This window comes from Podarcis gaigeae, assembly GCF_964106915.1.
Source record: "Podarcis gaigeae genome assembly, chromosome: Z".
Taxonomy (NCBI): domain Eukaryota; kingdom Metazoa; phylum Chordata; class Lepidosauria; order Squamata; family Lacertidae; genus Podarcis; species Podarcis gaigeae.
The window spans coordinates 14,918,803-14,935,881 of NC_139691.1; the positions used below are offsets into that span (position 1 = coordinate 14,918,803).

Sequence of the window (17,079 nt, forward strand, 5' to 3'; positions counted from 1 at the left end):
AAAGTGCTTGCAATGCAAATCCCTCTTGGGTGTCAGCCCCACCAAGTCTTCCATCTCAGATCTTGCCTCTGCTACACATTCACTGAGCGGTTGCAGGCAAGGCAACTGTTTTTTCAAACTCCTACCTGCAGCAAAGGGATAATAGCATCGGCTTGCTGCACAGTGTGATGGCTGTTGTAAGGATTTCTGAAATCCATGCATATCGAAGTGCTTCCTGTGAAGCATCTTGAAGCAAATCCACAATACGGTGGTGTCTATAAAAAACAGTTACATGGGAAATGTAGGAAGCTGTCTGATACTGAGTTGGAACATAGATCCATCTAGTTCAGTGTTGTCTACACTGAATGGCAGCAGCTCTCTGGCGTGTCGCATTAGGGTTCTTTCCCAGCCCTATCTGGAGATGTCATTGGGGGTTGAACCTGGGACTTTCTGCATGTAGAACAGGTGCTCTGTAACTGAGCTCTGGCCCTTCCTGTAATTGACTAGAACAATCATGGACTTGTGAAATTGTGGAATTGAAAGGGATCCCAAGGGTCTAGACCAACCCGCTGCAATGCAGTATTGTGTTATGTAAAAGTGATTTAAAATATTACGTGTATAAAATACAGTTAAAGGAATGGCATATGTAAAAATGTTTTCGAAACCAATATAGATACCAAGTGGGATAGAAATCTCCAGTTTAGAATACTTGTTGAAAGCAGAAGTACCTTGTTTTAGTGATACCCTTGTTCCCTCTTGACAGAGAAAGCTTCCGCACTTTCCATGAGCTGTCAGAAATCTTCTCAGACGAGAACAACCATTCCTTGAGTCGGGAGCTTCTCATTAAGGTAAGATGCCTGCTTTTAAAATACATTGGTACCTCTGGTTACAGACGCTTCAGGTTACAGACTCCACTAACCCAGAAATAGTACCTCAGGTTAAGAACTTTACCTCAGGATGAGAACAGAAATCGTGTGGCGGCAGCGGAAGGCCCTATTAGCTAAAGTGGTGCCTCAGGTTAAGAACAGTTTCAGGTTAAGAACAGACCTCCAGAACGAATTAAGGTCTTAACCCAAGGTACCACTGTACCTGCTAATAATAAAAAGTAAAGAAATCTGCAAGACACATGTGCTTGATCGGTTTGGTCCCACTGATGCCTGAAAGCTTTCTTTCATTTGCCCTGGGCAGGAATGTTGTGAAGTGACTGATTGATGAGATCTGTTACCCGTTTTGGGGTGAAGTTTGGGGTGAAGATTTTATTGGGTGACAGGCATTGATTTGGAATATGCTTTTCTTTGCTGGGAGTGGGCAAGAAATGATGTCTACAGCTTCACCCTAAAATCCTCCTATGTGCAGCACTGATTGGTCAGTGTCTGTGCTGTTGGCATTTGGCTGTTTGCTTTATACATCTGTTGTCATGGAAGTTGCTAAGTGAGACTTCCACCCTCTTTCCATTACTCCTGTCCTCACCTTTGGAGATGTTTTAGTCTGGCAACCACTCCTCAGGGGTTTTTTCCTCCACTAATTAATGGATTAAATACAAAGCAGCTGGATTCTGCAAAGACACAGCAAAGTTGTCTCTTAGAGGATCTGAAAGGGTTTTTCTAAAGAGGTAAGCCGAAAATCACCACTCACTTATGTGGTCCATTTATCCTCCGTAAAAGTGGAGTGGTTGTGTGATTTCTCCTCTCTCTCTGGCCAGCTTGGAGATAGGTCACAAGCAATGGCGTAACTAGCCGCTCAGGTGTCCGGGGTGGCACACACACCCTGCACCTGGGGGGCGGGGCGAGCCAGGGCAGGGCGCACTGCACAAAGACTCTCTGCCGCCTCCCCCTCAGCTGTAGGGCAGCTGGGGAGAGGTGGTGGGGAGACGCGAGCCCCACACTACCGTTTCAGGCAGCGCAGAGCCTGCAGGCGCCCCAGCCACCACGCCACTCCCAGGAGAGATGCATGGCTCGAGCATGCTGCAGGCCCCGCGGTTAGTGCCGGCCCCCACAGAGTGGCGCCCAGTGCCAGCCGCATTTAGTTGCGTTTGTCGACTGAACCAAAAGGTTTTGTGAGCCCAATTTTTATATATTTATTTTAAAAACTCATATTTTTGCCATTTTGTCACACACACACCCAGTGATGACACCCGGGGCGGCCCACACCCACCGTACCGCCCCCTTCCGTGCCACTAGTCACAAGGTAGATGAGGATTTCTTGGGAGAAATTCCTGGGTTGTTTGAAGTAGATTAGCAAAGATATCAGATAAAAAGACAGTTGTATAAAAAGATTAGCAAAGATATCTGAGTGTCTCAGACTAGGGCCTGGGTTCAAATCCTCCCCACTCAGTCACGAAGCAACCTGAGTGTGACCTTGTGCAAGCTTCAAGGAATAACTCTCAGTAAATAATGGATGGCTTTTAACTCCCCGGCATAATGCTCAGCAAAACAGTTATCTTTAAAACTCACAATAACTTGGTGCGAACAAATCAGGATGAAGGCTTAAGAAACAGGATGTCTGGAAGTGACCTGAGAACCAGAAACCTTTTGTTGATCTACTGTAAATCCAGAGGGAGAGATCTTCCCATCCCCCTCTTCTGCTAGGGAATGGGTCGTGCCTCCTCTAATGCTGTTGCAGCAAACCGGGCAGAGACAGCTGTTTTTAAGTTCTTCACTGCTTGGCTTGGGCACCTCCTGGGCTCAGCTGCTAAGGAGTCCCCTTGTGAGGATGATGAGGGTGAGAGATAAGTACCAGGGAGGAGAAAATCATAGAATCGTAAAGTTGGGAGGGACCACGAGAGTCATCTAGTCCAACCCCCTGCAATGCAGGAATCTTTTGCGCAATGTGCAGCTGGTACCCATGATCCTGAGATTAAGAGTTATCATCTGGTTCTCTACTGATTGAGTCATCCCAGAGGGATTCCCTCTTCTTATCAGCAGACTGCAATCAAAGCTTTCCCAGAATTACTGCTCATCCACCTAAGCGATGGGCGGGGTTTGCGACTTGGAGACTGGGTGACACCCCACCTTGTACAGTGGTACCTCGCAAGACGAAATTAATTCGTTCTGCGAGTTTTTTCGTTCTACGAGTTTTTTCGTCTTGCGAAGCACGGATTCCCTGGGTATTGAAAAATGAAAAACTCTTTCGTCTTGCGAGTTTTTCGTCTTACGAGGCATTCGTCTTGCGAGGTACCACTGTAGTCAGTTTTTAAATGCTCTCCTGCTTCCATGATTCCATTATTCCTGCAGTTGATCCAGGCTTTTCTTGCATAGAGTTGCTGCAGAGCGTAGATCATAATCTGGCCTCTACTGATCATCTGCTCTGATTTAATGGTGGTGCGCTTACACGAAAATGAGCATTAATCTGCTTGCAGTGTGCGACTACGCATCTTAGAATCATAGAATTTTAGAGCTTAAAGGGTCATCTAGTCATACCCCCTTTAATCAGTCGTCCACATTTTTCAAAGCGTTTCCCTATCACTTCCCTAACTGCAGAAAGCCTGATTCTTCAAGTCTGCAAACACTTTAATCTACTTTAAATGTGCATGAACAATACAATTGTGCATACAAAAACTGTTGCATAGGAAATATAGGAGGCTGCCTGATACTGGTTGTGAGTCAGACCGTTGATTTATCAAGCTCAGTATTTCCTACGCTGACTGTCAGCAGCTCCCCAGGGGTTAAAGCAGGAAACCTTTCTGCCAGGGCTGTCCAACTTTTCATACTGGATGGGTGGCAATACTATTTTGACATGGGGGCACCCAGGCCAAAATTTGATGCCCCCAGCCCTTGTGCTGCCTTCTCCAAACCAACACACTGCTTACCCGGCTTTGGGAAGGCAGTGCAAGGAGGTTTTTTTTGGGGGGGTGTTAAATGTTGCCAAGGGCTTCCAGAAAAGGTTTTGAGGTCCACTTGTGGCCCTTGGCTGTGCATTGGGCCGCACTAGCCCTACCTGGAGATACCATTGGGGATTGAACCTAATGCACTCACAGCGTATGCTGTAGCACAGAGGTATGGCCCTTCCCCTAAAAATGAACTAAGATTCTAGTCCTTGTGGTCCTGAATAAGGGGTTGAAATAAATAAGAAGCTGTCTTCTACTGAGTCAGATCCTCATTATACGGAGCCAAATTCTCAGTCCATCTTGCTCACTATTGTCTACACTGACTGGCAGCAGTTCTCCAGGGTTTCAGGCGGGGGGGGGGCATGGTCTTTTCCAGGGCTACCTGGAGATGCCACCAGGGACTGAACTTTGGTCCTCCTGCCACTCTGGTTTATTGATGATTACTGCAGTCATCTCGAAAGAAAGCTGTACACCCAGACTCTCATATTAATGGTTCCCTGTCTCTCTTTCCTTGGCAATGCAGGAGGGGACCTCCAAGTTCGCCACCCTAGAGATTAACCCAAAGAGGGCTCAGAAACGGCAGCAGCAGCAGCGGGAAATGGTGAGTCAAATATGGTGTTTTATAGGACACCGCTTTCTACCAGAGAGGCTGTGTGGTGTAGTGGTTAGAATGCCAGACTAGGACTTGGGAGGTCAGGATTCAGATCCTCACTGGAATCTCACTGTGTAGCCTCAGGCCAGCCTAAGCCACCTCACAGGGTTGTTGTGTGGGTAGAACAGGAAGAGAACTATGTATGCCACCTTGAGCTGCTTGGAGGAAAGATGGGATATAAATGCAATAAAGAAATACCAAGCCAGATTCATCAGTCTGGGCTATTTGGAGATATCAGCAGACTTTCAGATTCTTGGTTAGAGAAATAGGTTTTTCATTTCACCTTTTCACTTTATCCTTTTAAGCCAGGGGTAAGGAACCTCTGTGGCCCTCCTGGACTCAAACTCCCATCAGCCCTTGCTGCTAGCACTGGCCAATAATCAGGGATGATGGGAGTTGTAGTCCAGCAATGTCTGGAGGGCTAGAGGCCTGCTGATCTAAGTTGCAGCATTCCTTTCTGATAGCAAAAGATGGAAGGCTGCCCCTATAATGAGAGTGGAGGGAATCCTAGATCAAGCCAGGGGACCTTGGTGCACTCCATATTTTGTGGAACCTTTGGTCCTGATGTATGGTGGTGGAAATCCTGTTTATTACAGGCGGGGAAGCTTTGGCCCTCCAGATGTGGCTGAACTACATTTCCCATCAGCCCCTACAAGCAGGGCCAATGACCCAGAAACATAGGGAGTTGAAGTCCAGAGGGCCAAAGCTTCCTTATTTCTCATTTTTTAACCAACTCCCATATTGGGCCTCTCTGGACACGGTGGCTCTCTCAGTGATCTTAACCCCTCGGCTCCTGTTACAGGGCGTGATGCAAGGCACCATCCCTTACCTGGGCACCTTCCTCACTGACTTAGTGATGCTGGACACAGCCATGAAGGACTACGTGGATGTAAGTATCACCAAGCCTTCCTGCCCCTCCGCTCCCTCTTTCAAGCAAACTAATCTTTCCTTTGCCACATTCCCTGTTGCGCTCATTTTTTTCCTGTAAAGAAATGGCACACCACTGCATAATGTTTACATGATGGAACCTTATAAGGTCTCCCTAAGAGTCTCACATGAGCAGATATTTTTACCTGTAGTCACACTGCCCCCTGGTGGACATTTGTTGCTTCCTACAGCTTTTAAAGGGGTGCCTAAATGCATTTTTTTTGTTATTGGGAAACCATTTCAACTGCAAGCCTAAAACAGCATCGCCAAAACAAGAACAGTTGAAAATCTGAAATGCAAGTGCCATTTAGAAATGAGTCTTGTGCTTTTCTCCACCATCTCTGACCATTACACAATGCTGCCTGGGCCTGATGGGACTCCAGCAACATTTGGAGGGCCATAGGTTCCTCATCCCTGTTAAACATAGTACAGCAAAGGCTTGTAGCTCATTGGTAGGGCATCTACTTTGCAAGCAGAAGGTTCTGGGTTCAAATCCCTGGCATCTCCAGGTTCATTTCATAATCCTCTTTTACAAATCACATCATGCTTAGAACACACTCCACTCTGCCTTCTAAAAAGCAACAATCCAATGATGGTTGCAGAAAAGTACAGTTTTGTAATTAGGTCCTTGAATCTGTTGTTTTTTGCTGCAAACTTACCTATTCTTAAAGTTTTTCCACATTTTGGATACTCAGAAATTAAACCGGTGGGCAGCTGGGGACGGGGGTGGGGCAGTCGCTGGGTTTTAACGACCTGCTTTTCTTTTCTTTCAGGCTGGCCTGATCAACTTTGAGAAAAGGAGGAAGGTGAGAACTGTTGTTGTTTTTAATCGACTTTATGATGAATAGCAAACGTTTTATAAGTGGCTTTAAATTCTCAATAAAGTGCAGCAGCCGTAAACCAGGAAAAGAATAAAACCAGCATACCAAACTGAGGCTTCCAAGCACTGAGCATTCAATGGCCATAGAATTTCTCTATAGCTCAGTGGGGCTGGGGAACCAGAAATTGGAGGGGGGGATGGAATGGAGTATACTGGGAGGAGGGCATGGCTGGCTGGGGGATGGAATGGAGTATGATGGGAAAGTGGCTGGCAGGCACCCTAAACGACAGCACTCTGCCCTGTTTCATTAATACTTTTTATACGCTTTGTGACTTATCAGCCAGGGCTGATAGGAGTTGTAGTCCAGAAACTCTGGAAGGCTGTAGGTCAGGGAAGGGTGCTATAGGACCCCTTACAATGATATTTCTGGGCTAGCAAGGAAGTGTATGGAGAGCCAAGCTTAACCCTGCTTTCCCCCATCCCCACTCTCCACCTGCAGGAGTTTGAAGTCATCGCCCAGATCAAACTGCTCCAGTCAGCCTGCAACAACTACAACTTCACGCAGGAAGATCGCTTTGTGATCTGGTTCCATAGCATCGAGCGGCTCAGTGAGGCAGAGAGGTGAGCCCTCTCCTTCCCCCCTCATCTCAAATATTAAATCACGTGGGGCTGCCCCCAGTGTGCTTCCCCAGTCCAAGCAAGTACCTTTGCTGAACACTAAAGATCACAGGTGGGGAGAGGGTTCTTGTGCTTACGTCCTGCTTGCAGGCTTCCCATTGGGGCATCTGGTTGGCCACTGTGAGAATGGGATGTTGGACTAGATAGGCCATTGGCCCTGATCCAGCAGGACTCTTTTGCCCTACCTCCACTGTCAGAGGTAATACCAGTTACCGCAAATCACAGGTGGGGAGAGTGGCCATTGTGCTCAGTTCCTGTACTGGGGCTTCACATTGAGGCCACTGTTTGGCCTGATCCAGCACCGGTCTCTTCTTACATCCTGCTTAGTTGGGATGCTTTCGATAGGAGGCTCCATTTACAGCTTCATCGCTGTTCCTGTTGAGGACCAGAAACTTGTCCTTTTTTAAAAAAAGGATTACGTATCGGGTAGGGGTGAGGGACGCGGATGGCGCTGTGGATTAAACCACAGAGCCTAGGACTTAGAAGGTCGGCGGTTCGAATCCCCGCGACGGGCTGAGCTCCCGTTGCTCGGTCCCTGCTCCTGACAACCTAGCAGTTCAAAAGCATGTCAAAGTGCAAGTAGATAAATAGGTACCACTCCGGCAGGAAGGTAAACGGCATTTCCGTGCGCTGCTCTGGTTCTCCAGAAGCGGCTTAGTCATGCTGGCCACATGACCCGGAAGCTGTACGCCGGCTCCCTCAGCCAATAAAGCGAGATGAGCGCCGCAACCCCAGAGTTGGTCATGACTGGACCTAATGGTCAGGGGTCCCTTTACCTTTACCTTTAGGGTAGGGGTGAGGAACCTTTTCCAGTCAAGTGTTGTGTATGATCATTATCAACCTCCCAGGGATAGCAGGTCAGTGGTGGGCAAGGCCAGAGGTGAAAGTGAGTGGAGCAACAGGTACCACTCACCATTTACACTGTAGGCTATGCCCACCTCTCCATGTAGGCAGTTAAGAGGCATTGCCCCCTTTCCAAAAGCAGGGCTGGTGAAAGGTGTGGCCTGTGAACGGGAGGGCAGAACCCAGGAAGAGAGTCTGGAGGGCCGGACAGAGAAGCCTGGGAGGCCACTTTGGAACCCCTGGGCCTGAAGTCTCCCCCATCCTGCAGGAGGGTGAAGAGAACAGCTCTTGAGGCAAGAGACTGAGTCCATGCAAACACCAACCAGTGTCCTTTCTTCCCCATTCCTTCCAGCTATGGCCTCTCCTGTGAGATTGAGCCCCTGTCGGAGTCAGCCAGTAACACCCTGAAGGCGAAGAAAAACACCGGGATCATAAAGCGCTGGAGCGAGTGAGTCCTTGTGGATCGATCTCAAAGTGCAGTGTTGCTCCAGGGGCATCTCTGAGCCCTCATTTTAAGAGCCAGCTTAAAACAAGTTGGGGCTAGAGAACAGCTTTGAGAGACTGCAGAAATTGTTTATTATTTATGTATATACAGTGGACGCTCAGGTTGCGAACGTGATTCGTGCAGGAAGCACATTCGCAACCCGCAGTGTTCGCAACCCGTAGTGGCACATCTGTGCAAGCGCGGGTCACGATTTGGCGCTTCTGCAATTTAGCACTTCTGCGCATGCGCCGAAACCTGGAAGCAACCTGTTCCAGTACTTCCAGGTTCAGCGCAGTGCTTAACCCGAAATCGCATAACCCGAAGCATCTGTAACCCAAGGTATGACTGTATTTAGAACACTCGTACCCTGCTCTTCAGCCGAAATGGCTCCCGGAGCGGCTTATAATACAATGAAAACAAGACAGTCCCTGCCCACAGGTTTACAATCTTTTTTTAAAAAAAACCCTAAAAAAAAAAAAACCACAACAACTCTCCACAACACATAAGGAAAAAGGGACAAGGAAGGAAAAGGAAAATAAAAATCTAAACTCAGGCATAGACATTCCAATAATGACCATCCGGCACAGTTCAGAGGCAGGAGGTGCCCAATGGACAGGAGGAAGCTGCCTTTATACTGAGGCTAGCAGAAGTCTCTCTCTATCTCTATCATCTCTATCTCTATCTCTATCTATCTCTATCTCTATCTCTATCTCTATCTCTATCTCTATCATCTCTATCTCTATCTCTATCATCTCTATCTCTATCTCTATCTCTATCTCTATCTCTATCTCTATCATCTCTATCTCTATCTCTATCTCTATCTCTATCATCTCTATCTCTATCTCTATCTCTATCATCTCTATCTCTATCTCTATCTCTATCTCTATCTCTATCTCTATCATCTCTATCTCTATCTCTATCTCTATCATCTCTATCTCTATCTCTATCATCTCTATCTCTATCTCTATCTCTATCTCTATCATCTCTATCTCTATCTCTATCTCTATCTCTATCTCTATCATCTCTATCTCTATCATCTCTATCTCTATCTCTATCTCTATCTCTATCTCTATCTCTATCTCTATCTCTATCTCTATCTCTATCTCTTTTGCTGCATGAGGCACAAGCCAAGAATGCACCTTGGCCCCTTCCAGAAGCCGACTAGACTGGAGTTGAATTTTTCCTCCAACTTTGGGGATGGGCTAGCTTAGAGGGGTTACTTGTAACAGTGGGTTGTCAGGCGTTGTTGGACTACAACGCCCATCATCCCCAGCCAGCTTGGTCATGGATGATGGGAGTTGCAGTCCAACCACATCTGGGAACCCAAGGCTAGTTAATGCAATTTTAATTAACATCCTACTGGCTTGAGTATCCTTGTTTTATTTTAAGCCCAAGGCCAGTAGGGATTGAACCTGGGACCTTCTGAAGGGAATATAAACCTTGGTCTCCCGGGTCCTTGTCCAACACTCCAACCACTACATCACCATGGCTCTAGCCAATATTATCTACACTGACTGGCAGCAGTCTCTGCCAAGCCTATCTGGAGATGCTGGTGATTGAGCATGCAATTTTCTGCATGCTAAAGCTCTTCCTTTAAAAACAATGTAAGATCCTAGTCCTCATGGTTCTGAACTGAAGCCTCATTTTAATAGACTACTGGACTGGCTTAGAATGTTCCTATCTTGCACAATACTGTGTACACTGATGGGCAGCAGCTCTCCAGGGATTGAGGCAGGGAGCGTAGATGTCACTGGGGAATGAACCTGGGGCCTTCTGCCTACCCTTGAGTTACCTGGGCCCCTTCCTGAAAGGTGCTTATTTGCTTTCTTTGTTTTTCCCAGCCGGCAGGCCCCCAGCACTGAATCTTCCTGTGCCAGTGGCAGCTCTCACTCCAAGTCCTTTGACCAGCTGAAATGCGGTCCCTACCTGTGCAGTGGGGACATGGCTGACTCCGTCAGTGTCACGTCGGCCGGTTCCAGCAGCTCCGACGTGGAGGAGATCAACATCAGCTTCATCCCTGACTCTCCCGAGGGTCAAGAGAAGAAGGTACAAGACAGCGTCCCACTAGGCCCCGCTTGCACCCAGGGGGGCAGGTGGCAGGTGTGCCCCGTTGTCAGGGGAGAGGCCTACTTTCGCTTTGGGGAGGAGGGCAGGTTTTGGAACGGGCAGGCCTGGAAATCCTTCTGTCCCAAGACAAACGCCTGTAGGGAGCAGGCTTCAGAGGCTGCTGGCGGTGGGTGGGGCGGGTGGGCGGAACTGATATGAGCCCCTCCCCTCCTGCTCTCGAGGTGGGAGGGGCCTGTGTCTTGCGAGGTGCCGCGTGTTTCTGAAATGTAATTTATCCCGCCCCATTAGTGTTACCTTCCCGCCCTGGACGCCCAGACGTTCAACTCCGCTTCTGGCCAGGAGGGGGTGCCCCTGAGCACTGCCTGTAGTAGAAAGGTGATTTTTCTCAATAAGGAATACCTGGGGAGGCAGAAAAGGAAACACCGGCTGTGCTGCAGGAGGCTTAAATAAAGCCCTTTAATTCTCTCCCCTCTTTCTCTCCTCCCTCCGCAGTTCTGGGAATCCACCTCGCTTTCCTCCCTGGACACCTCGGGAATCGGCTCGAGTTCGAGCAGCGCCTCCTCCTCCTCTGTCTCTTCCACGCCAGTGACGGCTTCTCGCACCCACAAGCGCTCTGTCTCAGGCATCTCCAGCTACTCCTCTCTCTCCTTGCCCCTCTATAACCAGCAAATTGACGACTGTTGCATCATCCGGGTCAGCTTGGCCGTGGAGAATGGAAACATGTACAAGAGCATTCTGGTGAGGGTCTTTTGATGAGGAGGGGGTCTTTGTTTTTCTGTGAGGTGGGTAGTTGGGTGGAGTTAGAAATCCGGAGGGTTTTTTTTTGGGAAGCCTTTTGGGTGCAAATGTAAAGATAGCCTAGGATATCTGTTCACCAAATGTTCTGTGCTAGTCCATAGGAAGCTGCTTTAAACCAAGTCAGACCATCGGCTCATCTGCCTTTGTACTTCCTACACTGACCGGCAGAGGCTCTCCAGGATTTCAGGCAGGGTGTCCTATCTCAGCCCTACCAGGGGATGCCAGGGATTGAACTGGGACCTTCTGCATGCAAAGCAGATCCTCTGCCCACTGAACTCTAGATGCTCCTGATGAAAGTAGGAAGCTGCCATACCGAGTCAGACCATGGGCCCATTTAGCTCAGTACTGTCAACACTAACAGGCAGTAGCTGTCTAGAGTTTGAAGGAAGGTTACCTCCAAGCCCTTCCTGGAGGTGCCATGGGCAAGTGAACCCTGGGGCCTTCTGCATTCAAGAGTAGGTGCTTGCCTAAATGTGGGTTTTTGTTTTTACATTAATATTTTCCAGGTAACCAGCCAGGACAAGACCCCGGTTGTGATCCGTAAAGCCATGGCCAAACACAATCTGGATGGGGACCGGCCGGAAGACTATGAGCTCATTCAGATCATCTCAGAAGAGAGAGGTGAGGTGCCGTGGTTACTTAGCCACGATTACGGCTATGTTTTCCTTCCACTGTCAGAGGCAGTGGGCCTTTGAACGCCAGTTGCTGGGAATCACAACTCAGGAGAAGTGCTGCTGCAGTTAAGAATCCTGCTCATAGCTTCCAATTTGGGTACCTGGTTGGCCATGCTGACCATTGGCCATGCTGGCTGGGACTGGTGGGAATTGGAGCTGTTCCCCTCTCCGTAAAGGTAAAGGGACCCCTGACCATTAGGTCCAGTTGTGGCCGACTCTGGGGTTGTGGCGCTCATCTCGCTTTATTGGCCGAGGGAGCCGGCGTTCAGCTTCTGAGTCATGTGGCCAGCATGACTAAGCCGCTTCTGGCAAACCAGAGCAGCGCATGGAAACACCATTTACCTTCCCACCGGAGCGCTATCTATTTATCTACTTGCACTTTGACGTGCTTTTGAACTGCTAGGTTGGCAGGAGCAGGGACTGAGCAACAGGAACTCACCCCATCTCAGGGATTTGAACCGCCAACCTTTTGATCAGCAAGTCCTGGTTCTGTGGTTTAACCCATAGCGCCACCCGTGTCCCCTCTCCGTAGCATCTCCTTAAAAGCCCAGTCCTTGAACCTGACTCCTTCTCTCCTGCTCCCCCTCTTGTCCCCCTAGAACTGAAAATCCCGGACAACGCCAATGTCTTCTACGCCATGAACTCTGCTGCCAACTACGACTTTGTGCTCAAGAAGAGAGGCTTCTCCAAGGCCGTCAAGATCAAGCATGGATCGAGCTCCACGCTGCCACGGATGAAGCAGAAAGGCCTCAAAATTGCCAAAGGCATCTTCTAACCCCTGGGGCAGAGGGTCGCCTGCCCCACCCACGGGCTTTGCCCCCTCACCAACTCAGTGCTGTTCCACTCTTGGCTACCAGTCTGTCTTAAACGCCATGGGGTTGGGGGCAGGTGTGTGAGAGATGATGTGATTGATCTCCCCAGCCCGGCAGCCTTGAACCTTTTCTCCATCTTGCCAAGGAGGTGCCCCAGCTGAAACCCTGGAAATTGGAAGCGGGATCCCTTAGCAGCAACGCCGCTCCTGCACGTTGCTCTTCGCGCTTTCTCTCTCTCTGCATTGGCAGCAGCTGGCCCTTGCCTTTAAATCAGGTCTGCATCTCGTCTTTTTTAAAAACAACGACGACGACGAGGAGGACATTTTTATTTTCCATTTAAAGAAACAAAACACCTTTCCATGGTGCAAGCCAAGCTTATGTGGCTGCCTGAAGCCGTAGCCTGCCTTAGGTGTCTACACCGATCAGCGTGGTGCTGCTAAGGGGGGTCTTGCTTTCTCCGTTCTCTGCTAAGATGCACCCGAGCAGAGGCTGGGGACTGGGAGTTCAGGAGATTGGGGTGAGCCCATGTGTGGGGCAATGACTGTCTTCATCTTCCATGCTCCTGGATACAGTTCCTTCTTGGTTGTCTTGGTCAAGCGAACTCACTGCCTGGAATTGGTCCAGAAATGCACTTTTTTTGTCCTCAACAGGAGTCTGAAACTTTCCCCCACCGCTGCCTGTCCACATGGAGGGCCCTGTGGATTCCTCGTGTGGATTTAAGGCCACCAGCCAAGGTGGATCCTGTGCCAGAATAGGGTCAACCCACTCAAGACTTTTTTGAACTTTCCCAAACTCCTTCCCCTCCCCCGTTCTATTAAGAGCCTCCACCAAAGATCAAAAATGGCAAGCGTGTTTCTATGACAAAACGCCTCCGCTGGCCAACAGAGGCAGGAGTTGAAGGAAGTTGGTTTCTGTACAAAACACACTGTAAATAAGGACCTTGGGTGGAGAGAAGGATGAGGTGGGAGGAGGGCTAAGTGATTTGCTCTAAAGGGTTGCAAGGAAACTGCCCCCCTCCCTCTTGGGAAGTGCCACTCCAGTTTTTTTCTTGTGTGTGTTTTAATGGACTAAGAACCTTTGACAGTGAAGTAGGGTCTGTGGACTATTGTCTGATGTGATCAGATTTTACTTTTGGTAAAGAGAATCTCAAAATGAATTTACTAATGTTCCACCCCACCCCACCCCACTCCCAATATTTATTGCTTGTGTAAATAGACTGGTTGGATTTGTACATTTTACTAACACTGTTTAAATATCCGTTAGCGTGGTCAGTTTTATGTTTTTGAATTGTGTGAGACCTTTTGAGTGTATGAATGGTATGAATATGCTACATACTCCTTTGTTGAAACTTACAGGACATTTCAGACAGGGTTTCTTGGGTGGAGTCAAAAGTGCATTAGCACATTAGTGAACCTTTGCCTTCCCCACCCCCCAAAGTTGCTGGACTCTTAACTCACATCATTCCTGACCACTGCCTATTTTATCTGCAGGTGTCCCTCAACCCACCTCTGCCCCTTCCCCCACATGGCAAGGGAAAATGGCTTCTGATTTTATCTTTACCACTAAAATATTGCCACGAGCTTTTCACTAAACACTACAAAGAGGGCATGCAGATCCTCTCCATGCTCCAAAATTCTGCTGCCTCCTTTGCACTCTGTGTGAGCTTGCGTCTGTCTGTGTCACTGTGGTTATAGGACTGGAGGGAGCAAACAGACCCACAACACACTCATAATCATAAAAGCGATTAAGCTAGAGTCCTCAAAACCTCAGGACTTCCATTGGAGCAGCCTTGGTGATACACTTGGTACAAGCGACTAACGGGAAAGTTGTTTGTTTTAAAAAGAACCACAATGGGCACAGCTAGAAACATGGGAGTGGATGAGGTGTAAGTAATTGAGAATCTGCAACATCTTTCTCTGTGCAAGCTTTGCAATTTCTGGTTCTAGAGCTGGCCTATCTAAGGTGGTGCCATTCATCTGAAGGTTGGGAGCCAAGCATCAGCTAAAGGGCACCTTCTTGGCTTAGCCTTATGAGAGCTTCTCTTAACCTAATCCTCAGAAGTCATCTGCTTTCTTGCTCAGGATCTCATAGAAAAGAGGGCTGTTAATTCTCCAGTTGCCAGACCTGTTTTTATAAGCCCAGGGTTTTTGAGATTCTTTTAAAACGCCCGCCCCCCCCCCACCCTACACCAAAACAGCATTATCTGAAAGGCAATCGGCTTTGCTCTGCCTATGAAGGGAGCAGATAGTCTCCTTGAGGGCAGCAGTGGGCTGTCTTATCTTTATCCCACATTTTCTGTCCAATCTGCTTCTGGTGTTGATCCTGTAAATAAGGTTTTACTTCTTCTTGTTTAGACAAACGCTGGAAGATACTCCCCCATCCGTTTTGTAGAACAGCGGCTTCCTTGCGTTTTCGCTCTTGGTGGCTTTAAGCAACAGAATAGCTTCCTTTTTGTCTCCATCCCCTTTTGCTGCCGGCTGGGAGGATGGGGATCTGTGGCCTTTGTTGCCAGCCATTGTCAAGGACTCTCTCTGTGGATCAGCCAGTGCAGAACTTTTTGCTAGAACCTGCACCAGGTTTCCTGGATATGTTCACCCACAAAATCCTTGTGCACACACAAAAAGGCCTCAGGCCTGGAGTTGTGACACTGCTTCCCTGCTAGGCTTCCAATGAATCCTTTTTATACATGTACCTTTTCCAGAAACTTCCTCCCCACACCCAGTTCTTCCTCACTGCACAAACACTTCTTCCTGAAGCTTTTTCCCTTAACAGCTGCTGCTTCTCCCTACTTTTCATTGGAGTGTGACAACAGAGTCCACAGCTGCTAGGGTGTGTGTGTGTGTGTGTGTGTGTGTGTGTGTGTGTACACGTGAGTGTGTGGTCCATGTTGGTGACTGTACATGAGGTATATTTTGTACCAATTTCCTTGAAGTAGCACACTACCTGGTGTGATTGTATACAGCAATGCAATTAGCCTTTTTCAATAAAAATGCTGATTTTGAGGCAAAGGACCAAGTTGTTCCCAGCTTCTTTGTGCCGTGAGCAAACAATTATTACCCCCCCCCAAAGGATGCTATTGAACTGGAAAAGCAGGGGAGGCTTTAAGAACTGGGATTTGGGTGCTTCCCTGCCACATACGTAAGTTCATTCACTAATGCTCATGTGAGTTTTCCGCAACGTCTGCTACAAAATGCTGTCCTGTATCCCCCTGCACTTAACATGGGAATAGGAAAACAACCAGGATGGTGTTCAGATGAGGGTGGCATGAACCACGCTGAGCCCACAATAAATTCTTACCTGGAAACACCACTTCATTTAATGGAGTGGGGAGAGGCATGCTAGTTCTTTAAAAACTGTATGGGGTAGGTAGAAAGGTGTTATTTTCCTCCCCTCTGGTAACACTGTTAATTTAGGTGGGCTCATCCAATAAAACTGATTAGCAGGAGAACGAGAAAAGGAACTGCTACTTTCTCTTACTCTGCATAGAAATTGAAACTTTTGGGCTATATGTATATTTTTAAAATTTCAACTTTCCTGAAGTTAAAACAACAGTAAGAAATATGAAATAAAGAAAACAAATAATTTTTCATAGTTTCCTACTGGAATGTTATTGTAGGGTTATAAATAACCAGTGCTTTTTATTTCTTTAAAAAATGTTTAGGGGTACTCTCATTTTCCTACTCATACTGAAATACTGCCCCTCAATGAGGCCAAACTTAGATTCACAAAATGCTTAGGGTTTTGCGTCCCCCTAGAAAAAAAGGACTGTAGATAACTGAAGTGATGCTGAAACAGACGGAATGGAACTAATGGGCCTAAGTTTAGGGACCCAGCAGACAACTCCTCTTTCAGGGTGAGAGTGTTGGATTTGTGTGGCCATACAATGGCCCTTGGGAGTTCACAGATTGGCACATTCTGTCCCTCAGATATCAGAGATGTAGCCAGTTTACTTCCCTTCAGAGGGGCTGCTACTCTGCTTTCTGTCCATGAATCCCCTCCCTCCGAATAATGTGACTGGTGTGTGTTCTTGTGGAGAGAATCAGAACTTACAGGGTTAAGAAGTTCTGAGTGACGTCTCACATTCCTGAGGCGTGGCCAGTGTTCACAGAGGGGAGTGTTCTTACTCTGTGTGTTCAGTCTATTGTTCCCTTTTTTCCTGACGGTGAGGAAGCAAGATGTGTGCTCGCTCACCTGGACTGAGTTATGTTGTTTTTCTACACGATTAAGGAGAGGAGCTAAGCCAGAACGCCCGTCTGGAGTCTTGATTTATCACACACGCACCGCATCAGTTTACGCTGTTTACTCTGCTACAAGTGGCTGACGGAAAGCAGAGCCGGACAGGGAAGCGTGCCGGGCTTAAGCTGTTTGCAAAGGTCACGCAAACAGCCATAAATTACCTCACAGCATAGTTTTGTCTTCAGTGGGGCACCTCATTTGGAGCCAAGCAAGCAGTCATGTACAAGCATGGATTAACTCTTGCAGAGAGCAAGAGGATCTACTGGGGCTGGTGTCATGGCCA

At 48.0% G+C, this 17,079-nt stretch overlaps 1 protein-coding gene across 7 annotated transcripts in view; it reads left to right on the forward strand.

Annotated features, from left to right (window-relative positions):
- Positions 1 to 15,571, forward strand: part of RALGDS (ral guanine nucleotide dissociation stimulator) — a 94,948-nt gene extending 79,377 nt beyond the window's left edge. For 4 of the 7 annotated variants that reach the window (XM_083721375.1, XM_083721374.1, XM_083721373.1 and 1 more), the window contains exons 9-19: positions 743 to 827; positions 4,329 to 4,406; positions 5,260 to 5,346; positions 6,158 to 6,190; positions 6,704 to 6,825; positions 8,078 to 8,173; positions 10,051 to 10,255; positions 10,565 to 10,651; positions 10,769 to 11,014; positions 11,581 to 11,695; positions 12,348 to 15,571. In XM_083721375.1, coding sequence (XP_083577501.1) covers positions 743 to 827; positions 4,329 to 4,406; positions 5,260 to 5,346; positions 6,158 to 6,190; positions 6,704 to 6,825; positions 8,078 to 8,173; positions 10,051 to 10,255; positions 10,565 to 10,651; positions 10,769 to 11,014; positions 11,581 to 11,695; positions 12,348 to 12,523 — 1,330 coding nt within the window. In that variant the 3' untranslated portion in view covers positions 12,524 to 15,571. The remainder of the gene's footprint in view (positions 1 to 742; positions 828 to 4,328; positions 4,407 to 5,259; positions 5,347 to 6,157; positions 6,191 to 6,703; positions 6,826 to 8,077; positions 8,174 to 10,050; positions 10,256 to 10,564; positions 10,652 to 10,768; positions 11,015 to 11,580; positions 11,696 to 12,347) is intronic. The other 3 variants (XM_083721377.1, XM_083721376.1, XM_083721372.1) reach the window with 1 other exon arrangement.
- The last annotated feature ends 1,508 nt before the right edge of the window (positions 15,572 to 17,079 follow it).